The 26,096-nt window shown below is 47.2% G+C and overlaps 1 protein-coding gene across 4 annotated transcripts in view; it reads left to right on the forward strand.

The window, feature by feature from the left end:
* MYO7A (myosin VIIA) overlaps window positions 1-26,096 on the forward strand; it is an 88,828-nt gene that overhangs the window by 2,139 nt on the left and 60,593 nt on the right. For all 4 annotated transcript variants that reach the window (XM_068696501.1, XM_068696548.1, XM_068696632.1 and 1 more), the window contains exon 2: window positions 12,389-12,446. In XM_068696501.1, coding sequence (XP_068552602.1) covers window positions 12,429-12,446 — 18 coding nt within the window. In that variant the 5' untranslated portion in view covers window positions 12,389-12,428. The remainder of the gene's footprint in view (window positions 1-12,388; window positions 12,447-26,096) is intronic.

Here is a 26,096-nt window from a genome sequence, read left to right on the forward strand (position 1 = left end):
TTCCATGTGCATGGAGTAAAAAATTGTGCTTTAAGTTGATTGCAGACTTTATAGGTTGCCTTGGGTGGAGGTTCCCACTGCTGTTGCTGCTGCCCAAGCAGCCTGGCCTACAAATTTTAGCTGTGTGGAGGAAGAAAGGCTTCCAGGATGATGTGCCTGAGTTGTTCTGAGTGTCAGCAGAGCTGAGAGCCATGAGTCCTGGTCTTGCCATAAGCACAAACCTTGTCCTCTCCCCACCTGATGGGACACCAGGTTGTGTGATGGGAGCTGTGCCCCAGGAAGCAAAGCCATTCCTGGCTGTGAAAAGGGCAGGATGAAGCTAGGATGCTTGGAGAGAGGATGGGCACAAGGCAAAGAGTGGGAAAAGGGGATAAATAGAAAGCAGTGGGTATCTACAGCACCTGGATTAAGGTAACCATCAATGACAAGAAGAAAATGTGAAGACTTTTAGAAATATTATGCTTTAGTCTTGTCGGACGTGCAGGTTACAGCTGTGAAATAACTTCCATCTCAGAGGGCTTTGCAAATGCTGAGTGGGACTCACCTGCCCAAGGTACTGGGGCACGGGGAAAATCTGCTCAGAACCCTGCCTGGGCTGGGCTAGATTTGGGACCAAGCCCCACCTCGTGGGACCAAGCTGTTGTATGTGATCCAGAGAGCACATTTCACTCCTCTGTTGACGTATCTCACTTCTAGTAGTAATAATAATAATAAAAGCAAATCAGGTGGTAGAGGAGAGGAATGGAAAGTGAGCTGGCGTTGTGCACCTGTGAGCCCAATGCACTACAGAGTGCTGTTCTCGTCCCTCCGTTCCCAAAATGATGTAGGTTGCTTAGAGAGGGTTTAGAGAAAGGAAGGATTTCCCCTAGTTTTCTTAACCATCCTACGTAATACAAAAAGAAGGAAGCATCAGAAAAAAACTAACAGGGACCAGGCTGAAAGCAAAAAAAAAAAAAGTTTACCCAACCCGGCATCTGTGGCAGTCCTTAACACAAGATGTTGTGGATCCTAAAAGCATTCATGGGTTAAAAAGCAGCTGGACAAATTCATCAGTGAAAAGGCCTTCAAAAGCTATGAAATATATATTAAAAACAAAAGGCACCCGTCTCTGGCTCCAGAAGTTCTTGAGCTGCATTATTAGGGTTTGGTGGGGTATTAGGGAGAAGTACCAATGAGTCAACACCTTGTTTTTATTATTTTATTTTATTTTATTTTATTTTATTTTATTTTATTTTATTTTATTTTATTTTATTTTATTTTATTTTATTTTATTTTATTTTATTTTATTTTATTTTATTTTATTTTATTATTTTATTTTATTTTATTTCATTTCATTTCATTTCATTTATTTTTTTCCCCGGGCATCCTCTGTTGGCCACACTCAGAGAAACACAACAGATTCAGCCCACAGACTATATCCAGTAGGGGCATTTTACATAGGCGAGCGCTTCCTGAGCTCATGTCTCACTCAGAAAGGTTTGTTCATGCCCTTAGATCCTTGAAACCATTCTTTTGAGATATTTGCCTCCACGTACCTAGCTGTCTCAGAGGAGATCAGTTGTCAGTCTCATCCCTTTGGTACCAGCATCATGGAATGATACTGCTTGGAAGCAGCCCTGCAAGCCCAGCTAAAATGCATCAAACCTTTGCCCCCTCATCCGAGTCTGAGGGTGTTTTCCAGCACCAGTGGTGCCTGCCACTGCTTTGTGCTGTCCCTGCTATTTTTGTCCTGCTTCCTCTCATCCCTTGGCTTGGCTGGATCGGAGCCATCGAGGCCAGCAGATTTACCCTGTGCTGAAACAGGCTCCAGCACCCGCGTACACTGCGTTTGCCTCTCCTACAGCCTGCAGGTTTTGGTCTGGATAAACAAATGGGTTAAGAAATAAACGGGGTGGCTATTTTAGTTATAACCCCCATGTAAGAGCCTTTCTCAGCCCCCCTGAGGAGCTGCACACAAAGGGAGTGAAGAAGACCATCCTCATCTGCCCTGGAGCTCATATCGCTGGAATTACTGGTGTTGTCATGACAGCTCCCAGATGTGCCCCCATGGTCTGGTGATGCTACAGCAACCTTGAGCCTCCCCAAAAATAATAAATGGACAAATTCCTTTGGTTTCTGCAGGCTTTCAGGGCTCGCAACTACTTCAGAGCACTTGGGATGCTTTGGCGCAGCCCGCCCAGGGGTCAAGAGCCCTGGCAGCAGCTATTAGACCTTTTATGTAATTCAGTAAAGCAATACACAGCGTCCTATAAACAATTAATGAGCAGATCAGCCCAATCTGCTGGCTGAGGAGAGTTTCTAAGAGTGGAGCTGTGTTAATCCAGCAAGGCACGGGGATGCTGCTGTCCCCGTGGCTAAATGCCATGCCTGCACCCAAAGGGGACGTGCAAGCACCCAGTTGTCTTGGCCAAATCTCCATGAGAGCCACATGAGCTTGGGATACCACAACAGGGCAAATCATGAGTCCTGTTAATAGTTTGGGGTGGTGGGTAGCAGAGGGAGAAAGCCCACTGAGCATCCTTGTTGCTCTTAGAAATAATCCTCTGGATGTCCCCCAGTGCCCTGTTATATCTGTTTGGTAGCAGACTACTGCAAACCAGACCCTGACTTCCCATCACAGAGCTCCGGGAAGATATTAGGTAAAAATGTTGAACTCAGAGCAGGGACAGTGGCTTGTCTCCAGCAACACCCACTTCTTACGTGGAGCTGAGAGCAAATAGTAAATAGTAACAGCCACCTCTTTCCTCGAAGGGATACCTCAACGTACTGCAAACAAGGGTGGGAATGGAGCAGCTCGTTAAAAGGAGAATAAATGAAGTCCCTGATTAGTGCTGACTAGCTCATCTAGTCTGATTTCCATAGGAAATGAGGCTTCTGTGGTCACGCTGCCCGGCTCTTGCCATGTGTCACGTAATCACAGGGGAGTTTCTTGGCCAAGTTCACTCCAAATTTGACAGCTCTGCTGCAAGGAAAGCGAGTTCCTAGGCACTTTGTGAAAATCTGCAGGCAGGCGTGGGTGAAAATTGGTGCCCTGCAGAGGGATGCCAGCTCTTGTCAGACCCGGAGAGCCCCAGTGGGGTGCGAAAGCTGTTCTAGAAATCCCACCTGCATGGGACTGCGCCCTAGGGACTGTCAGGAAATAAAATGGATTGGAGTTTTATGGTTGTAAATGAGGCTTTGTCAGCTCTGCTGCTGACAGAGGGACGTCTAGCAGCGTTTCTGGCTCTGTTCTTCACCATGTGGGAACTTCATATAGGATAAAGTCACTTCACCTCTTGGAGCCTCCAGTTCTTTTGCTCAGCCAGGCTGCTCAGGGATGCACTGAATTTTGCTATGTGCCTTCAAGACACCTAGCACTTGTGCCTTGTAGTCTAAACCTTGTTACGACCAAGATATCCAAGCACAGCACCAGCTCAGCCAGGTGATGCTCACGTGCCCAAGCACTGCCAGCGACTGCATGCCTCACCAAATGCGAAGAGCAAAAGACAGAGCAAAAACCAGTGACTCAGATTCCCCAGCTGCAAAATGAACACGACATCTTGCGTGTGCAGCCGATGAGTCAGGAACCTCCTGTCCCCATCTCGGCGGGGCTATTACAGGGCTGATGTTTCCAGCGCTGCCTCACGGTGCCCCAAGGGATGCGATGGCAATTGCTGTTAGTGAAGTTGGTTGTACCAAAGGCACCCTGAAAGAGCAGAGCAGAGTTTCCACTTGGTTTGTACACTTTGTTCAAGAAAAACTCAGTAGGTCAGGTTGATGGTTGGACTTGGAGACCTCGGAGGTCTTAGGTAGCAGCAAGAGTAGAGGATGAGGTGGCAGCTTATTAGGACAATTTAAAGACAGAGAAGAGCAGGGAAGCTGCCTTTATTAAAGGCGTTTTGATCTGGAGTTGTAGGCACAGACTTGGTGTCTACAAGAAGCACGATGTGCCTTCCTGGTCTGCCCTTGGCCTCCTGTGTGACCTTGGGGACAGTCACGTCATCCCTCTGTGCCTCAGTTTCCCTCTGTGTGAAATGAGGACAGCATCATCCCCTCCTCTGTAAATTGCCTGGGATTTGTGAGTGAATAACACAGCTTGCTGGAGTGATTACTGCAATAGTGGCTGCAGTAAAGACTCTCTTTAATGAACCTTTCTATAGAAAAAAAAAAAAAAAAAAGAGAGCAGTGGGTCAGTAATTAAATTATTGAACTGCAATTAGTCTGGCGTTCAGCTCCTAACTCTGACATACAGTAGATCACATAGTGACTGCTCTAAAAGGGAATACCTTGTGGGATTTAGAAGGATCCAAAGTACTTAAACCCCTCCAAAACTACACCAGCTCCTGCTGTGCCATAGGAGAACTCACCTAAAACCCCGCAAACGTTATGCTGGGGCCCTGGTCCCAGTCTGCCATGCTCTGCTCCTTCTCCTGCCCTCTGTTGTGGAGCAAGGCCTCTGCTCTTGCACATTCAGAAAATGTAAAGCTGGGAGGGCCAAGGAGATAATGCAGTCCCTCCTCCTTCATATCATGGCCTAGTCATACCTGAGCAATGTCACCAAAAGATAAAACCTTTTTTTGAACTAAGGGCTAATGGCTGTAGTTCAGCTGTTGGCAAAGCCTAGGCAGCTCTGAAGGTTTCTGCCTCCTCAGCCTGGTGCAAACCAGGATGTGCCACTCATGAGTCTCCTCCCAGATCCATGTGTTCATTGCAGTGTCAATAAACAATATTGTTTATTGACACAATAACCTGAAGTCAACCTCCACCATGTCTGCAGATGTCCCCGTGTGCTCTGGACCAACGAGGGGCTTGGGACACAAGTCCTGTGAGGAGCGGCTGAGGGACCTGGGGGGGGTTGGGCTGGAGAAGAGGAGGCTCAGGGCAGAGCTTATTGCTCTCTGCAACTGCCTGAAAGGAAGGGGTGGGGAGCTGGGGGGCGGCCTCTGCTCACAGGGAACCAGGGCCAGGAGCAGAGGGAACGGCCTCGAGTTGTGCCAGGGGAGGCTCAGGTTGGCAATGAGGAGCCATTTCTGCTCAGCAAGAGCGGTCAGGCCTTGGGACGGGTTGCCCAGGGAGGTGGGGGAGTCCCCGTCCCTGGGGGTGTTGAAGGAGAGGTTGGACGTGGTGCTTGGGGACAGGGCTTGGTGGGGACATTGGTGGTAAGGGGATGGTTGGACCAGGTGATCTTGGAGGGCTTTTCCAACCCTACTGATTCTGTGATTCTGTGACTTCCCATATGGGCCAGCACCATGCAGGACTCATGTGCTCGTGGGCTGAATCACCCTCAGGCTCACATATTGGCTTCATTCTTCATATCTTCTTTGCCAGTGCTATGCCCCACTTAGAGGTCCTAGCAAGACTGGGAGTTTGTAAAGAAGGGATGAAAACAAATTGCAAACACCCTAAGGCCAAGCTGCAAGTGCAGCATTTTGCCTAGACTCACCCAGTCTGCTAGGAACGGCTTATGCTGAAATTACACCTGCCTGCCTTGCCAAAGGATACTTTATTTGATTCATTACTGTTGAAAAATACTCAGTCGCAGGTAGAGGCTGGTGCACAAAGGGAAATTGCCCTCCTCAGGAGGCTGGGGCGAGCTGGGATCGGATGCCACTGCGAGGCATTGTTCTACTCCAGCTTCTTGAAAGCAAAGGGAGGAGAAAAGGTCAGGCCTTTTGTTCAGCTCCTCTACCTGCCGGGCTTGTCGGAGGGATTGAATGCAGGGCAAATCTATTCAGCTTCCTGCTGGAGGCTTAAAAAATTGATGCCCGTTTCCCGACTGCTCTCAGAAGAACAGAGGCTGAGTACTGATTCTCCGACTCTTCATAGGAGGGAGTTTTCTGGTTTCTTGCTCTAAAGCAGCCTTTTTTTTGGCTGGGGCTCATTCAGATGAGGTGTCTTGCTGTGGGGTACTGCTACCGAGACCCTTCAAGTGGTGGTCTGAAGGCCACATTAATCCCATAGGGTCAGCTAAGTGTGATAGGGCTCAATATGTCTTCTGACATATTCCCAGATGCTCAGGGAGCAGAGGGACGGGACAGAAGAGGGGACATCCTAACAAAACCAGCTGCCTCAGGCTTCCTCTGGAGGTTATGGAGAGAAATAATGTTGACTTCTCCAGCAGATTGAGTGAATCAGACCTTGGAAGCACCTATTTGTCTCCATAGCCATGGATGTGATCTCTGCAGACGGGATGAAATGGAGTGATGCATCCGAACAGCTCGATCCCTTTGGCTGTCAGATGGGACTTGGAGCACACACACACACACACAAAAAAAAAAAAGATTGAGAACCACAAAATCAACTAAATGTCAACATTATCACAGCAGAGGGGAGGAGGTGTGCTAATTTGGTGCAGAAGGCCATGGCATGGCTGTATACTAATGAACTCCCGTTCTAGGTTTTGCATGATTTTATTGTACTCGATGGACCCCAAACTAATCTGGATAAACACCGGTGACACCAGAATTCGTTCCCAGCACTCTTGTGATCTGTGCACATGGCCTGGGGCAGGCAAAGAAATGCTCAGGCGCCGCTTTGCACCATTCCTAGGTAGAAAGTTCATCACAGGATGGGCAGTTGGCTTAGAGGAAGCATTTGCTTTTGTCTTGAGCTCTGTTTAAAATCACATCCTAATGCCCGTGGTGTCTTTGGATTAGTTTTATTTCCTTTAATACTGTGAGAAACGTTTTATGATTTTATGTTTTTAACTTTGTGTTGCACTCATGCACCCTCAGCATAGCTGAACATGTGTATAATGTAAGGCTTTCTGGGGAATGTTTTTGCTTGCACTAATCCAAAATATGAAAGCGTTTGGGTAACTCCCTTTAGGGACCACTACTGGTATGCAGAGCACCAAGGAGGCTCAGTCCTGCAGCTGGATTTGAGCACCCACAGACATTTTGCTCGCTGATTCAATGCTTTGCAGAAGTGAACAGGATGGCACGGCCTGGAGCCATCGTCACGGGCGGGGATGAATTCCTGCAGCTGCTGGTGGAGGAAGGCACGGAGGATCACATTCCTTTCACCTGCTGTCTTCTAAATCACTTCACAGCCAGATATCACCACCTCGGCGTCTCGTGGTGCCCTGATTGTCAGCTTGTGGAAATAACACAGTTGCTCTGAAGATGATTGTGTCTCTGACAGTTCGCACTGCTGGGGCTCTGCCCAGTGAGTTTTTTAGATGGGTCAGCACAAACAACCCTGCTTACATTTTTAGCTGACCTTTAGCCTGACCAGGTTTATCCTTCAGGCAATCTGATGTAGTGAAAAATGTCCCTGCTATGGCATGGGGAACAAACTAGATATCTTTAAAGGTCCCTTCAAGCCCAAGCCATTCTATGATTCTATGGCAAGTGTGAAGAACTCAGGACGTGATTTAACTGCTCAATTTTAGAGAAAAGCAAAATATTTTAGAAGCTTTCAGTTCTGCCTGAAGTCTCTTGAAAATCAGGTCCTGGTTTTGGTTGTTAAAGTCTTTGGCTGGAAATTCTACCTACTGCCCAACCCCTGACACCCCTCTGTCACTCGTATTGAGTAGATTACACCCTATTTATTGATGGTTTCAGTTACGAGAATCACTTCCTTGGGTTTCAGTTGCACTTGCAGAATGACAGACTGCAGTGTGCATTAGCTTTGCACTTTCTTCCTTGAGGTACCTGCAGAAAGAAAAAATAAAAATAAAAATAAATTACAGCAATGGAAACTATCTGTGTAAATAATACATCACTTCTGCTCGCACCCCTGGACTACTGCAATAGTCCACGTTGGTGTCTGCAGTCTTTTCTCTCTTAAGTTATTTGGCTAGTTGATTAGCAGACTGTTCTCTTCTCTGGAGAGAGGGTACTTTTTACTTCTAGTAGCTGGAAGCTTCTGGGCTTGGAGATCCCGGATTTGATCTTTGTGGGATGACTGAAGCATCTCTTTATGTAAAAAAAAAAAAAAAAGCTTACCAGGTCTTCCCTGGGAACATCATCCACCCACACCAGAAAGAGAAACATGGAAGCCCAACGGGAGCACCCTGAAATCTAATTAAGAGCTAATCCTGTGGCTCTCAGTGCTGTAATGCTGAACACTATAGAAGCAGCTATAAAAAAGCTGTGTGTTCCCTAAAACAGCCCTTGCAGCCCATGCTGCCTGTTGTTTAGTTGCATCATGTTGCACTGATGACTAGAGAGATATGGGGAGCCCTTGTGGGGACCCAAAGCTTCATGAGAGGTCTTTACCCTTCATTATCACATAGTCTTTCATATATCACCTTGCAGCTCTGTCTGAACCTCAGTTTTTCCCCATTTTCCATGCAGCAGGACCCACAACTGAAGGGGAATTTATTCTTTCCACCCAAATGCACCTCTTGTTCAAAGCAGCTGTTCCTCTGCCTCCCAGTATCACCATTACTGTGTTAACTGGAAATCTGGTGGCCACTCCAGGTCTGATCAAAAGGCTGTAGGAAAGACTTTTTTTTTTCCTTTCAGTGAACTCGGATCAGGGTTTTTCCAGTAAGAAACGCTGTGCTAATCATATCCCAGGGCATGCGAGTGCCTGCAGACAGTTTGCATCACGGATGCGCTGCTCACGTGGATGGTGAGGTGGGTAATTCCCCTGTTTTCTGCACCTTGTGGGTGCTGTGACCTCCCTTGCTGAGGTGACGGTTTCCTCGCATTCCTCTTGTCACCTGTCAGCCTGACCTCGGGCTGATCCCTTCGTGCGGAGGCGGCAATTAAGATGCAAAGAAGGGAACTTTCTCAGCACGGCGGCAGGTGGTTTGCTGACCAGGCGGCATTCACCATGTCCCCACATCTCCATCATGAGAGAAGTTTTATCTCATCGTGTTTGCTCGCTCAGGGAGTGCTTGCGAGTCTCCCGGAGGATGAAGATATTTGCATCATGGAAGAGGGAGGTATAAGTGGATGGCCATTAGCATCAACATATCAGTCCAAAGCCAGGAGGCTCAGGGGCTGGAGAAGCTCTGCTGTAGGGCCAGGGTGAGAGAGCTGGGGGTGGTGGGCCTGGGGAAGAGAAGGCCCCGGGGGCAGGAAAGCTGGGGAGGGACTCTTGGTCAGGGCTGGGGGGACAGGACGAGGGGCAGTGGCTGGAGCCTGGCAGGGGGGACGCTTCGGGGAGGCCTTGGGAAGAAATTCTGCCCTCTGAGGGCGCTGAGGGCCTGGCCCAGGCTGCCCAGAGGAGCTGGGGGTGCCCCAACCCTGGCAGTGCCCAGGCAAGGCACCTGGCATGGGGTTGGAATGAGATGATCCTTAAGGTCCCTTCCAACCCAAACCATTCTGTGTTGCTAAGTTTCTATCCAAGGTGGGCTCAGAATCCACAGAGTTTTTGTTACGAGAGTCTGATGTTCAATTCATTGAAAAGCAGAGTGAGAAGGGCTGGGAGAAGGAGGTAAGTGCCTTCACGAGGAGCACAGACCAGGTGCTGACGCTCTGAACAGCCAACAGACACAGGCCATACAATGGAGAGGACATGGCATGTTGTCAAAGCAAGGGCACATACCTCTTTGGAAGAGTTTCCCAGACACAAATGAGAAGATACTTCATTTTAAACAAAAAGGACAGTTTGATCTTTGGAGCTAATTGCTTAGAGAAGTGGTGGGTTGTGTCTGTTGATGTGTTTGGATCAAGCTAGCAGGGAAGACACTTGTTAGACAAGAAGAAGGTAAATGGTTGCTGTGTTCAATTTCATGGTCTAGCATCTTCTGACCTCAAAGCCCTGGTTCTGATGAAGGGCTCAATGCTTAGAGACCCCCCAAACCAGTGGATTTAGTACTTCAACTCCATTCAAGAGCCATTATTTCTCTTTCCAATCTGAATCCTGCTTTTGGTAAGGACAAGGTCACTTGTTTCCAAGGGCATAGGTCTGACCTTCTTTTTATGCACCATTTCTCAGATGAACAGTAAAAAGCATTGCAAAATCTTTAATCCCTCTCAGATCCCTTGCTGGAGGGCAGGAGGTGAAAGGAGCAGTGTGCAGAGAGCATTGACGTGTTAAATCTCTTTGCTCAGCTGGGGTGGTACATTACACTTCTGCCAGTCAAGTGAAGTAGAAGTAAGGCAGTGAATCAACAGCCAATTCTCGTGGCTTTTCACACTATTAGGTGCCCGGGGTGTTCCCCAAATCAAGCTTTACACCAAGCTGGGTGAGCAGAGGACAGGCTGTCACTGAATGTCAGTGAACCCTTTAAATTCATTATTCATTTTCTTCATTGCATTTGCGGATGGGAAAATGATGTGAGATGTGGGACTTCAGGAGAAAGGAACAGAACTTGCACTTAGAAGGGAAGACCTGAATTTTTCCTAGCCAGTGCTCAATGGGCATTTGCTCTGGAGGATTAGCATCATGTAGCGATGCCCCAAGCAGTGTGGCCGGTCATGTGGCTGGATTCTGGTCCTAAAGTGCCAAAAAGGAGAGCAGAAATGCCAGTTAAACAGATTGGAAAAGCGATCTCCTTCTTTGCAATTGCAGGGGAGCAGCTTTGTCCAGACTCCTCCAGAGCTGAGCTCTGTTGGGTTTCCCTTGATCTTGCAATCAGGATGTCTTCCGAATCATCAAGAAAGTCATGGAGGAGGTCACCAGCGTGGAGAAATCCACAGAGAGATGAGGGTGGGAATGATGTTCCTTACCCTCACCTGCCAGGGAGGGCCGGAGGGTCCAGATGGCTGCTTCATTGCACCATGAATTAGAGGGCAGCTGATCTCTCTGGTGCTCAGACAAGCCCAATCCTTCTTACTGACCCCCATGGGAAGAACAGGGAGGGCAGTCTGCTGCGTGCCCTGCCCTTCCCTTTTGGGGTTTTCCCTGCTGGGGAAAGCTGGTTGCCCCTTACATAGCCATTTGACTAATTAACATGACATCAGTAATGACTGGAATACTTATGAGCTACCTTGTTGGGTGAGATCTCTGTGTTTTTGGACAGGAAAATCCCACAACCCAGGAACTCAGCTGCTGGAAAGAGGAATAATTTAAAGTGCTACAGAGAAGATTCAAACGGAGATTTAGGAAAGCTGCCTCACAACCTTTCAGATATTAAGTGGGCACATGATTTTCCACCAGTCATCTGTCTTCTAGAGAAAGCAAAATTAATTCATTAAATATGGCCTGCAGCCAAAATTTGGCTAAACTGCCTAGTGTGTATTTCCTGACGAACACTGATGCCTTGGCTGCACCAGGACATCAGTTCCTTCTCCAGAGAAAGACAAGGCAGAGGGATCATGTAGCTGGTCTGGATATTTTCCAAACAACCCCTTGTTTTGTGGGATTGAGTCTGTCCCATATTGTGTCTCTTTGGGATGTTTCCCCTGGAGATGGTTGAGAGGGGTGGAAAGACACAGAATCACACAGAATCGTAGGGGTTGGAAGGGACCTCAAGAGATCATCGGGACCAACCCCCTAAAGACATTTATTTTTTCTTCAGTCCTCCCATAAATGTTCTCCTTTTAGCTGGGAAAGCACAAAAGATAAATATATGGCTGAAACCCGATACAAAATACTTGGTTTTGTATGACTTGTCTGGACCATTCTGTCGCCGTAAGGGAAATGTCTTGTGTCCTGCAAGATCATCTTTCATCAGCTTTCACATCCCCTGTGTCTCGTGGGACTCGCAGCTCTCAGAAAGTGTGCCTTTTTGCCGACTTTCTAAGAGTGTTTCACGAGAGTTTTTACTATTATGGAAAACGTTCCGCATCATAAATTTAACAGTTGCTGATTGCCATGCAGTGCGGGTGACTTGGAGATTAAAAGCTGCAGAAATTTAATTCCTTGAAAGCATTTTTCGTTCGCGGAGACCAGACCCATTTCATGCTGGGTGCATCGTGAGGTGACACCACACCCCAGGAAGCACAAACATAGGATTTTCCTATGTAAAGCACATGCAAATCCCACAAAGGTACAGCACGTACAACAGGTGAGGACAGAGCGTGGAGATGCTCTGCCTAATGCAGATATTATCTGTGGGCTACGGTGGAGGGCTTGGTCTTTCCTTTCCCCTCCTGAAAGCAGTTTTGCTTAGAAGTTGATCAGTCCATCCAGCCTTGTGAGCAGTAAGGACAGGGCAGCTCTTCACATGCATTAACTCGTAGCCTGGGATTTGGGAGGTACGTGCAAGAAATCAGCATCAGCCTGTTTGCCCGTTAATCTTTGGATAACTTTCTAGGACTCCGTTTACAAAACACCACTTGCATAAGCAACCTCCAGTCCCTGTCTCATTCACCACCATGCAGGCATTAATCCTGGTGTCTTAGAGGATTGTCTCACACTGTCTGGAATTAATATTATGAAAGCGTTGGGAGTTAAAGTGTTCCTATCCTTCCTCCATGCCGAGGGGCTGGGTCTGAACCCTCGGTGTCAAGAGAGGATCTATGAGTCGGGCTGTCAGTCCATTAATTACCAATTTCTTTTGCTTTAGGTCCATTCCTGGTGATTGCTGATGTGTTTATACAGGAACCATGGTCATTCTACGACAGGTAGGTGAAGCTTTCCTCTCTTCAGCATTTCTCATTTTACCCCGACGCTCCAAGGACTAATACAAGTCTTCTCTGGGGGGAAGGGTCGCATCAAGCTATTTCCATCCCATTCTATTTCTCTAAAAGGACTGTTACAAGATGCAGGGATACTCATTAGCCTTAATCCTTGATTGGCTTAGAGGAAATCATTGCTTTGTGTGTGTAGTCCAGATTAACCTCACGCCATGCTCTGCTTCTATTTTCTCATCTGGGATGGCCCAGGAGCCGCACGTGAGTCCTGGATATGCAGGAGAATAAAATAGATTTTTTTTTTTTCATGTTTAAAAAGAATTGATGCATTAAGTTGCATGTAGAGTCTGGTGTAGACTAAGGTATCATTTAGGGCTTCGGATTGTAGTTTTCCTTGCATCTGGGCACGACTGCCTCAGTTATCAGAGATAAGGAGCTCAGTCCCCTCCCAAAAGATGCAGAGGCATTGGCCTCACGTCGCAAACTCTGACAGATGGAGTTTGTGATGCCAAAGAAAACAGGTGTGGAAATTAAAACAAAGTGAGTCGAAATGCTGATCTGAAAGCTCAGACGAGCAGCTGTGGCTCTAAGAAATACCCTACAACAATTCTGTTCAGGATGGTATCACTCCAGGCTGCCTGGAATGTCTTTCTGCTGCAGATCACCCTGCTGTGGTTCAGTTACTAGCTCCTAGTCTTCTGTATGTGTCTAAATTTGCTCTTTGAAGAGTTTTAATCAAATAGATCATTTTTCTACTTCTCTAAAAACGAAGTATCTTGTCTAGAGGGGTGTTTCTGAAGTCATTTCCCTCCTGCCTCTCCTAGGGTAGGAAAAATCTCCATTTACCCTACATTTATCCTATGACATTTAGGTGGACTCAGCTGTGAATGGAGAGCTGAGGTGCAGGAACCTCCTTATCTCCTTCTGTCCCCTCTGCTATCATGAAAGTTACAGCAAAGGGTGGTAGTAACAGCTCCAATAACATCATCAAGGCACCTGATGCCTTATAGCCCCCGCTCCAGGCATCGATTAGCCTGGGGATCTATTCAGGGACTTGGCTCCTCATTAAAACCTCACTAAGCAGTGGATCTGGTGTGAAACCAGTGCTGATTTCTTGGGCTTTTACCTCTCCTACCTGCAGTGGTACAGCAATAAAGCTGGAGCAGAGCAGGAGCGATGCTGCCCCTATGTCAGGAGGTGACGGAGCATTTATAGGATGTTGTAATGAAAGGAAAAACATGCTGATATCTTTGTCCTGAAAGCTGGATGATGGAAAATAAAACCTGGAGCCATTTGCAACTGATGTGTTGGTATCACCTGAGTGTTCAAAGCCCATCACCTTCAGGTAGGAATTACAAGAATCTATTACAGTGAAGCCTTGCTGACTATTCAGTGTGATTGTCCAGTCTCCTGTAGGGTTTTTTAGAGCAGATAGTCAGTTGTTTTCCCTGCAAACATCTTAGTTCACAAGGACTGGATGTTGAAGGTGTATAAGGAACCCCCAGTTGGACTGCTAAAAGTTATCAGCACTTTTTGATGCACTACTTCAGGATTGCAACTTCTCATTACGAAATGAGAAAAACCCCAGACCTTCAAAACAACCTGCAATTTTCAAAAAGGTCTTCCATTTCCTGCTATTCTCAATATTTTTGAGACTAAGCTCTCCCTGATTTCGGTTCAGATGCTGAGCAGCTTTTTGCTGACAAATATCAGGGAATAGATATGTATAGAAGTGGGTATTTTTTTGCCCAGCTATAACTCAGGATTTTTGATTTTTGAATGTCTCCCTTAGAGGGTTGGCTCTGGACAGCTGAGTGTGGAGGACAGTGCACGGCTCTCAGCAAGGAAAAGGCAACAGACAAGGCTCCTACCCTGTTCTCTGTGCCTTCCACTCAGTAATTCAGAAGAAAAGCCAATATTGTTCCCCAGCAGGGGCCCGCAGGGAGCCAAACTTATCAGCTTTAGTCGCTAGCAAATTACTGATGGCAAGTTCATTTCCATGCACAAAGAAAGGGAAGGAATAAAAGGAGGGCTTCCCAAATTCCTGTCCTGGCAGCTTGACAAGTTCGTTTGGCTCCGCAGCACAGCAGCAGCTCATTCCTGCATGGTTTGTCTTTTATTTAAAGAAGAGATGGAGCCGAGACCAGGAGGGTGAGGTGGCCTGGAGCATGGATGTCCTGGTGAGCAGCACATCTCTGCTCCTCAACAAGGGGTTTGCCAAGGCCACCACGGTCCCGATGGCAAAGGGCAAGCACCTTCTGCTTGCCACACGTCTACTCCTGGGGTTTCAGACAGAGAAGCAGAATTAGGAGTGAAAAGAAACATCAGAGACCTAACAAAACCAGATAAATGAAAGAATTTAAGGTCCTGATGGGCCAAGAACCATAGAAAGGCCTCCTGCTATAAAGCTCTAGTTTAGTTTGACACCAGGGGGACAGACGTAGGGAAGGTGTCTCCAACTAGTCTGAAGCTTTCCAGGAGCAAAAGCTTGGTCAGAAACCTCAGCTCTGTGTGTCTGGTTCAGCAGTGCTGCCTGTGGGCAGTTCCTGGGGGCAATGCCAAAACCTCCCAGTTTCTCTGCAACTATCCATCGTGCCAAGTCGGTGCCACCTCTGGCAGTTCTTTGAGCATAAAACCCAGAACTGGGCCTTAAATGCACAAACCAGAGAAATCTCAACACCACAAAGGCCTCTGAGGGGATCCCTTTGCATTAATATTTAAGTGTTTAAATATATTCAGTCCAAAGTCCCATTTTGGCTGTGGGATTTGATTTAGATAGGGTTGAAAGCCAACTTGAAAGAAATGAAGCCAAACATCTAATGTTTCCTTTGGAATCATTGAATTCCTGAGTCTTCCCTTTTTCCAGTCTGGCCAGGGTTACCTTTGGAGGGCAGATAATGTTCCCTTGATAATTTCTAACAGCGTATAGGTCCCTTGAGGGAGGCCAAGCGCTGTGCCTGACACATGAAGATGGAGCTGGAGACTGCTTTCGAGCTCTGGAGAGCGATGAAATGGATCTAGGGCAGCTTGGGGAAGCAGCAGAGAAGGAAAGTGGTGGCCCAGGAAGCTGGCAATCCAGACCTTGTACCCACACCCAGCTTTAAACCCCACAAAACAAGCCCTACGTGAATAACGCCGTCCTTGACATAGAAAACTGTATTTTCTGAAGGTAAATGTGGCTTCCTGGCAGATACCTGTTATTGTGCCAGCATCGTTTTTTGTCTAAAATTGCCCTTTCCCCTCCTTGCCACTTCTCCAGTGGTGATAGAGAGCAGACACTTTCCCTGCCAGCCTTGGGATTGACTGAAATCCTCCAAAATCTGCTTTTTAAAACTCATAAAACAAACTCTCAACCCTCCTGTGACAGCGGCAGCTCTTTCTGCACCCACCCCAGTTCAGTTAATACTTCCCAACACCAGAACTGAACACAGCACTGCGGATGAAAGGGACCCGTGCAGTTCATTAATGAGCAAGAACAGATTTTCTGATCGAGAGCCTTCGCAGAGACTGCCTGCAACGCTCCAGGAGATGGTTTTCCTTCCTGGAAGGAAGAATAGCAGAGGGATTTTGAAACCTTTCGATCCATTCACAAACATCTCTCAGCTGGGCTCTGCGAGCGCTGTTTGCTCGGGGAGCTGACACACATTTTTCTGGCCCTGGGTGATATCGGATAACACACATTCAGCCTCACATCTCTAAGTGATTCATTGTGCCGTATTTTTTGATAGCAAGAAGGGGGGGGGGGGGAAAAACAAACGTTATTGTAGGTCTTCTCAGGGCTGATCTGTAATCATGTAATTATAAAAAGCGAAGTGTAAGCCCACTGCTTGGATTCCTTTTCTCATAAACACTGAATAATTTAAGTCTTCGCCCATTTATGCCTTGTATCTGTCTGATCTATGAGTCTGAGGCTTCCCTGGATAGCCGTAATGCAGCAATGAAAAGTCCGGCACAAGCCAACCAAAGGGCACATTTGCATATAGATTGAAACATGAATCATTGGGAGCCATTCATTAGTTGCTGTGCTCAAGACATTTGGCATTTTAACAGCTCCCTGCATCAAATCCTTTCCGTCAGATTTATGGGACAATTAAAGCGCCCGGGTGGATGTGTGCAGAAAATGAAGCTGCAGGCTAGGGAGATGCTCTCGCAGCGCTATGGCTGCGGAATATAAATCGCAGGATGTCAAATAAAGGTACAGCAAACAGTCTCAGTCCTGGTGTGGAGATAACCAGCCTCCGAGAGCCTGCATGAACATACTCCTTCCTGCTTGTTGATACCTCAGACAAGCTCCCAGCACCCATATTTCCCTAACCATAAGCACTGGAAACCTGATTCTGTTTGATCTCAAGGCAGGGAAAGCGTGGAGGGAGAGCTGTAGTGTCTGTGAGTGAGTTTGCTTTTGCTTTTTCAAGAGGGGATAGCAAAATACCCAGCTGATGGGACCTCCGTTTGAGGGCATAGGAAATTGTGAAGCACCCCATAACAAAATTTATCCTGAGTTAATGTTGGGAGCTTAGGTTTCCTCGGGGAAAAGCTACATCCCCAGGGACAGCTCTTGAAAAATATCTTGTCATGCCTGATGGCAACTTCTCCGTGTCTGTCAGAGCCCCTAAAGATGTCACTTAACTTGCTGAGACATAGGGTCTGGAGCAAGAAGAGATAAATTCACCTCCTTTAAGCCACCTCTTTCTTTTAAGCCTTCCAATTCATCACAGCCTGACTCTGAAGAAGTCTCACGGCTTGTATAAGCTTTCCGTAAAAAAAACATCCTGTAATGAGTCTTGAACCTCGTGTGGCTGTGGAGCATCAGCTGGCACGGTGGGACAGGAGGCCAGAAATCCTTCATTTCCCCTTACCCCATGGGTAGGGATCAATGTGAGGATTGATTTCCCTCAGTCCTCACTCCAACCATCGAGGCTCTGATTCCTGTTCATGATGGGAAAAAACATCTTCATCCCAGTGGTGCCATCAGAGCAGAGGCTCCTGTCCCCATCCCATCCCCATCTCATCCCCATCCCATCCCCATCCCATCCCCATCCCTACATGCTCGATTTATTTTTAACTCAGATCAGTTTTCGGGTGGGATATAGGGACTGGAAATCAGAGGGATCTGGGGAAAGGGAGGGTATTTAAGCCTACAAGGCTGCTGTAGGAAACGTTTGTGATATGGCAAGCCCTGATGGAGCATGGGACCATCCTTTCCATGTGTTTCTGGTACAAATGGCTGCCTGCTCAGCCTTCCTCTTCATCAAATACCTCTTGCACAATTCAAAAGCGTTCAGCAGCAAGACATTAGAAAAAAAAACCTTCAATATTTCATGGGGTTGGGGTCAGAGACACATCAGTGATGCTGATGTACTCTAGTGAAAGATTTGGCTGTCCCAGTGCAAAATTCATTTATTTTTTCAAGCAGCAGCAGCGTTTGTTAGCACAGTGTCGATTTCCAGCAGTTTTCATTAAAAAAGAAGACAGCTTCAGCCTGGCTTTCCTGCAATCAGATTCAAGAAGCACAGCTCCTGGGGCCCAGGGGAAGGAAAGCAATAACAGACCTTTTCACTAGCACAAGCTGAAAAACGGAATTTCTTTCTCAGAAATAAGGTGAGCTGGGAGCACAGGGAATGTCTACTGAGCTGTCACAGTACAGGCAACAAATCCAATAATTTTACTGGATTCAAAAGTTGACTTTGAAGACAGAGGTCCAATGAGTTTATCAAAATCATGCATTCCACATCAAGTCACATTATGGATGGAGGGGAGTTGCCTTTTCCTTGTTGACCACGTCTACGTATGAGTTTTGTGGACATGACAAGGTGATATCATGGATCAATCCCCTTCTCCTTCCTATCCCAAACTACCCTTGCTGCTGTCGGCAGCAGGGAGGTGGCGGTGGCAGAGGAATGCTGCTGCTTTCCTGCCCTGGGGAAAGGTCAATCTCAACAGCTTATGAGGATTTCACCCTCCATTAGGCAATTTCATGAAAGGAGAAAACTTCACCAGCTGTGGATTTCGAGGACTTCTGTTTCTGAACAGAAATTTCCCGAGTTACAGTGCCAGAAATTGGGAACATAAATAAAATGCCTGTACTTGTTCAGTACAATACAGGGTATTCTGTCTCCATAATCCAATTGGTGGTGAACACCAAGGGACAAGTCAGTGTGTGGAATAATTTCCTCCCAACGTTTTCCTGTCCTTCAGATGATTTCCTAGCGTCTAATTTACCTAGCCTTTGATTTACCTGGTCAGTAGTCCCCAGGACAACACTTTTCCAATTACTTGCCCAGTTTTCCCTGGGCCCTATAAAAACTCCTTACTTCTCCAGGTGTCCTATCCACCTCCATCGCTTCGTGCTGAACCTAATTCCTACTCATGTCCTACTCCCAATTCCTAAATAATTTAGGAGCACCTTATTCTTATACTGGAAAAGTGTTTTAAAGCAGTATCTCTACAGGCTTGCCCACACCTTACACTCTGCCATAGGTTTCCACAGGGGCTACTGGTGAAGACAGGATGGATCCTTGATGGACACTGAGATATCTTAGCCTTACACAGACATTTTCTTGTCCTACACAAAGCAATTGCTGAAATTGCTTTGTGTAGGACATAGCTCCCTCCCTGCTGTTTAACCAAGAAGCAGGTGCCCTCCATCCTTTCACCAGAGTCGCTTTATTGAGTCCAACAGAAGATGTTGGCATATTTTCTGCTGGAGAAGACAGAGCCAAGTGCTGCTTGGCTTTAAGACCGGGAAAAGTGCCTTTGTGGGGCAGAGCCCTGCCAGGGATTTGCACACCACCGCTCCGAAGCCTTTTGTGCAGTCAGCGTGAATGCAACATGAACAATTTATGTCCATCTCCCAGCACCCAGCCAGCCATTTTATTGCCAAAAACACCGCTGTCCAGTGGCTTTTAAGGTCACACGCTGCATTTTCACGATCTGCAAATCACTTTGTAAAGGCGTTTTACTGCCCCTTAACCCCATAAAATCACTGCATGCAGTGTGAAGCAGCCCTTTCCCATTAAGTGGATGCTTGCAGTTAAACAACATTTGCATCCAGCAAAAGGCAACAGAGGCAGTAACCATATTTCCACGACGATTTTCTGTCAGCCTGTTCCTTACAGAAACACAGGTGTAATGAATCTACGCAATAACACTCTTGTGGACTCAAAATTAAGGCTATACAGCAGTTCCAGGGTATCTCAAAACAAGTATAAAATCAATGAGCATTTTTTACACGAATTAATTTCCCTTTACATGATGTAGGGTCTTAAATGAGCACCAATTAGCTATCCATTGCTGTTCCAGGACATCTAGGTACCATGCAAACCCCCAAAAGAACTGTAAGTTTGGTTCCCAGGGTAACATCTAACATAATTCATTTAAAATGCAACCTTTTTGTCGTAAACTGGATGAAGTGTGAGACGAAATCCCTTTGGAGTCAACATCGCCTCATGCAGGCTCTGCAGCATATGCAGAATGGACTGTCCTTGTAATAAAATACTCACGAGGAAAATAAGAAGCTCCAAGAATACAGGAATTAGTTTTGGTCCCAAAAGCATGCAGGGCTCATTTCTTTTATGGCATTATTCTTCCAGCTACCAGAGTTAGGACAACATCAATAATGTGTAGTCTCCTTGGCTATCTTATCAATCGCTATGTCTTGATAATTTCATGTATTGAAATAGGTCTATTTTTTTTTTCAGGCTGTGACTATTACTTTGTTTTTATTCACTAGTGATTATTTGGGGGGACTTGGATTTTGAGGCAGGTTTCTGGGTCTGCAAGTGCACTAAAAGGGCTGATGTTGCTTCTCATCACTCTCTGAAACCCAGATCTCTTTGCTATGTGCCCAGTGAGCTATAAATCATTAGCTGCAAACCCGTCCCGCGCTCGCAGCTTGAAGTCACCCACATCTGTACATGTCCTGGTCCAACAAAGCAAGGATTTTGGTTAAATCTGCCAACTGCATCTATGACTGTGATTGTTTCTACCTCCATCACCTTGAGCCAGCCTACAACTCCACTCATTTTCTGCTTGCAGCCTCTAGGTTAGGGTTTGTTTAGCTGGACTTGCTGACTCCTTCCTTAATAAAGTGATTCCTTCAGAGCTGTGGGAATCATCAGAAGCCAACTTCCTGATGCACTGGGCAGTTCCAGAGAGCTACAGCAGATGGGGCTGGCATTGTGCTGTCGGGAACCCAAGGAGCAGATGCGAGGTCCCTCGGCCTTCCAGGGACCCATCGGTGGGGTGGAGGGTCTCGAAGAGTGCAGGCAAGTGGCTTCAGCTACAAATCTTCCCTGCTTGCCCATTTTAAGGGTGGCCTGTAGAAGGATTCTGCAGTCCTTGCAAGGAACCAAACCTGGAGCCTCCAAACCCATGAAGCCAGCGATGAAATGCAGGTGATTTTGATGGGTTTTAACAAATACTGGTAGGGCTCATTCTGTTATCACTTTCACGATGTCGAAAAGGTCCAGGTACTTCTTGACAAGATTTTCTTGAAATCTGGGAGTATTTTTTCTTCTTTTGGAGAGAAGGAGACCACCATCCCTGAGGCTGGTACCTATGGGACAAAAACGAGTATCAAGACAGCCTGGACCACAATTATTGCCAACGTCATTTTTTTTTTTATTTTTTTCCATAACCCATTCACCTGCCATTCATTCCTTCCAGGAACTGGGCTTTCAAACACCCCCGTGGAGCAGTCCACGTCTCTCTTAAGCAGTCACATCACAGACTCCCTCAGGATGCTATCGACTGAGCTGCAAAAAGCCTTGCTCCGGACCCCACACTCTGCTCAGTAACCAAGACAACCCTCAGTGCATAAGCAAAGGGAGTATGCAAAAAAGGCAGTACTGCTCAGATCCAGCACAGCAAAGAGGGAAAAGCAGTTTCATTCAATATTTCCAAAGATGAGAGAAGCTGTTTTAAACGGTAGGGCTTGTCGAGACATATCAGTGCCACTTTGGCTAATGCAGGCCCGTAGCACAGACTTGTTTCTGATGAGAAATCTGCATTTACACTAGGATAGATTAATCCCATCTGCAAAATAAATAAAATAAATAAAAATAAAAAAATGTTTTACTAGGATTAAATGCTTCTTGACGTTATGTCTATATGTCTCTTTATGCAGGAATAGCTGTAAGGATTACTACAGTCCCATGTCTGTTCGGTACACAAGAACTAATTGCAGGCTGTGAGGTTGTGGCGGGGCAGGGAGAAGGGAAGGGGAAACCAGGAGTAAAGAAACGAAGGTGAAAGGAGCTCCCAGAGCACAAGAGATGAAGCTAATCAGCTGCTTCCATGTGCTGAAAGTCTGAAAGGGTATTTGACAAGTTACATGTGAAAAGTAAAAGAGATTTTAAATCACAGATGTTGGAATAGTCTATTCTTTCTTTCTTTCTTTCTTTCTTTCTTTCTTTCTTTCTTTCTTTCTTTCTTTCTTTCTTTCTTTCTTTCTTTCTTTCTTTCTTTCTTTCTTTCTTTCTTTCTTTCTTTCTTTCTTTCTTTCTTTCTTTCTTTCTTTCTTTCTTTCTTTCCCAGGAATGTAATCAGATAAAACAATTGAATTTGTGTCATTGCTTTTTGGCTTCTGTGAACAGCCTTTCTGAGCCAGAATGACAAACATCACTTCAAATTCACATTTCTGTGTCTGATCTTTTGTGGGTTTGGTATTCTCCTTCCCAAATCGTGTTCAGACAAGGTGATGGCATTCCCTCAGTCCCATCATCCTTGCTTGCCGCAGGGAATGGCATGCATTCGAAGGAGAACATCCCAAATCCTTGCTTCTGTGTGGCTGAGCACAAGGGGAGCATCGTGCCTCCTCTTGCAGCCCAAGGTGCTCCCAGATGTACCCTCAGTTATCTGGGAGGATTGGGCTGACTCTTTTTAGAGGATCCAGATGGATCTGAGAGCTCCCAGTGCAGCACAAGTGCAAGTTCTCCAGTCCCGGGACCTGAAGGAACAGCTCATTGATTAATAGTGCCAAATTGCAAGCTCCCATCCTGCAGAGCACCCCCTCAGACCCACGAGGAGCACTTCACACTGATTCCTCCTGATTTTATTCTTCTCCTCTCCAGCCTTGCAGATTTGCATGCCTCCCGATCGCTAGGCTGTCTTCCTTTGGCCCCATTCCACGTGCATTTGGGACAGGGCCTGTCTGGGGGGCTGAAAAGCTCAGTCTTCATTTCCTGTTCCACTTCTTATCAGATTTTGCAGCCATGTCCCCAGGCGGTGGCCGTCAGCTTTTTGTGCGAGCCTTCAGCACCCGGGGCCAACCTAATCTGCTTGCGACGTCAAGGGATTGGGGATTCACCGCATCGTCCATGCCGCTAAGACATCTCCATCGGCTACAAGTCACGGATTAAATGCTCCATCCCCGTGTTTGTCTGCACGCCTAAAACCCACTACTGAGCTCAGAGATCCTGAGCAGTCAACAAACTCCTTGCCAAAAGCCAGGGATGAGCGGAGGAATCACCGGTTACCCAGCCTCATTGCATCTCTGCACACCTAAATCCATCCTTTTTGCCCCTCAGCAGCAAACAGGAAAAGGTTGAGGCTTCTGCCACATTTGTGGGTTGTTTCCTCCCCCCCCCGCTGCCAGTATTGAAGTTACAGGCTGAGCGAGCGGTGCATTGATTAGTGAATTATTTAACGACTCCCCCTACATCTCTGCCTCGGCTTCAGAGAGCTCGTGTGTGCAGCACGTTGCCTGGGCTGACAGCCGGAGCCTGATGTGCTGCAAGGAGCTGGGAAGAAAATGTTATTTATTTATGAAAAAGCAGCAGTGAAGTTATTAGGGTGACCAACTACCGGCAGTTCCCCTGAAGAGCAGCCCTGGGGATCTTTCAGCATCCATGGTAGGGATAGGAGTCATCATACCTTTGGGCACATGTAGGCTTCTAGCTCCACACTTTGCTCTTCACCCACCCCTTTAGGTCAGCATCATCTGACCTTGCTTAAATACCTGCTTTATAGAGAGGTACCCATAGAAATGCTGCCTTTTTCCCTTGAATATAGCAGAGACCCCACTCTCAGCTGAATCTGAAGCTGCAGAGATCCAGCAAATCCTCAGATCGGGGCCCAGGATGACTCCTGGGGCTCGTACTTTCGTCCCTGCAGTGAGGAGCTAACGTTACCCCGGGGAGCTGTAACCTAACCCTGACGGCACTGCTGCCAGGCTGCCAGCCAGCTACAGCTTCGTTTTCCTCCTCTGCATCCCTCCCTTATCACCCTAAGCATGTTTATTTGTTTCCCACATCAGGCATAGCACGTTCTCTTATAAAACACATGCCAACAGGAGGCTTTGTGCTGTTTCCCTGCTCCCTCATGCACACAGAAGAGAGGCTGGTTTCCAGTCCAGGTCCAGCAGGATGGGATTTCCCTTCTCCAGGAGGCCATGCAGACAACGCCACGGCAGCAGCTGAGCAGTAATTGCAATGTCTTGGTTGCTCTTTCTCTGTTTTCTCACACACTACTGCAGTTTCAGCAGCATGGCAGGGACCAAGAGCTCATCCTATGGGTTCCTTTATCTACATTTATTCGGTCTTTCCTCCCATACAGATCCCATCATTGATTATTGGCTTTGATCAGGCATCCGTCTTGCTCTTGATAGGTGAAAATGGAGTAATTTACAGCACGGTGTGCTCAGGTCATGCTGGAGGTTGACATCTCCCATGGGAGTGTTATGTTTGATCTGTCTCCTCCCTGCATCACTTTGACATCTCATGAAGACTTTTCCTTGCTCCTGTGGCAGGCTGTAGACACCTTAATGTCTTATCTCTAAGACTTGACCTACTCATCACATCAATTCACAGCTACAAAGATTAAACCCCTTATTTCTTAGGGCTCCGTAGCGTGGCGTAAACCTATGGAGATGTTAATCCATCATCTGCCCCCCAGGCTGGGACACCCTCCCTGGTGTCACTGCTGTCCACTGATGAGCAGAAGCAGCTTGGTGTGGGTTTGACACGTGTCATCTACAGCTATTCTTGGTGGCTGTGTCTCATCAGGGCACCTACAAAGCCTTCCTTCCTCTAGAAAGCTTTCCACCAAAAATATGTCCTCTGCGTCACGGACAAATGGCTCCACAACCCTGGGGACTCAAGGCATGAGTAGAATTTCACAATAAAACAGGGATAAATGAGAATGGTGTGGAAAGCTTAGCAGCTACACCACTGTCTTGGTCTGTGCAAGTGATGCTGAGTTAGATTCAGCATTTCTCTGGACGACGCTGGGCCCCAGATTGCAGAAGGGGGTCTGTAGAGCCGGTGTTATCCCCATGGTCCTCGCCTTCAGCACATTTTAGTCGCCAGCCCAGGTGCTCTTCTCACACATAGGCACAGAGGCCGTGCTGCTCCGAACACCTTCCACTCAATTATTTAAAATTCAGCTGCTATGGATCTACTCAAGGTGATCAGTTTAAAGAAAATGCAGATGGCCTCTGGTTTTGAGTTCCCGCTGTGCTTTGGTTAATTTGGTATGTGAAGGTATTAGGTTAATTAAGTGCCATGTGTTGCATGGGGACCGACTGCATTTGTGGATTAATAAGCACCCGAGCGTGCTCGGTGCTGGATGCCCTCAAGCTGGCAGCGGGTTTTTCACGAAGAAAGGAAGGTACCGGAGAGAAATCCTGGGGGAATGAAGAGGTTTTCTGCTAATCCTGCAGTCCTTCTTCCAGCCCTGGTGCTTGCGGAGTCCTTCAGGTCCCCGACCAACTATCACCCCTTCCTGGAGGGACTGGGGGAATTGAAGAGAAGAGAAGCAAAGCTGTTGACTTCGCCTTGAGGCTCCAAGCCATCTACTAGTGTTCAGTGGAGGACCATGGCTTGTGTGTGGAAATTTTTCTGCTAGAGGATCTGTCCCAAGAGCCATGCTGTGAATGAGGTCAGTGGGTGTCTCGCACCCCGCAGGCGTGCTGGAGGTCTGAAGCAAACTGTCTGCGGCTCTCTGGCATCCATGGTGGGATACACATAAAAAGAGAGGGCCAAATACTGCTACAAGACTTTGGAAATGCTGAAAAGGAAGAAAGTTGTCTTCGTGCAGCCGTGCCCTGAGGTGGTGGAAGACCAGGACAGAGACCAGGGCAAATGGACACTGCTCCGCAACGTCAACCAGGCCCTGAAGCCCACGACGATTTTAGCGGTAAGATAAAATCCCAGGCTATAAATGTGGCTGGGAGCTTTCAAACCAGTTTGAAATCCACCTCACTCTCTGGTGGGATCCTCGTGCTGCTTGTGCCAGCTCCTCTCACCTTCCTCCTGAGCCTTTGCGACCCCTCGTCCTGAGCGTTATCGCTCCCCCATGGTGCAACCTCATTGTCTTTGCACTTGGAAGCTCCTCCTAAAGATCTTCATCCAAAATCGAGACGATCTCTTTGTGCACCCCTCCTGGTGCCCCCTCTTCTTGCACCTCTGGTTGGCTGTCCTTGCCTTTAGGGTGCAAGGTCCTGAGCGCAGGATCTGCCCCAGAGCACTTGGAAGGTCTCTAGTACCTGGTGGCTGCTTGGAGGAGGAAGAGTTGGGCCATGTCGGTGTTGTAAAGATGTTGGTGGGAGTCTCACTGCTCTGTTGTGTGTTTTGGAAAACAAACATCAGGCCAGGCATGAGGAAGGTTATGCAACTTATGAGCCCGTCCACTGGAGCTGGT

This window comes from Anas acuta, chromosome 1 (genome assembly GCF_963932015.1).
Source record: "Anas acuta chromosome 1, bAnaAcu1.1, whole genome shotgun sequence".
Classification (NCBI taxonomy): Eukaryota; Metazoa; Chordata; class Aves; order Anseriformes; family Anatidae; genus Anas; species Anas acuta.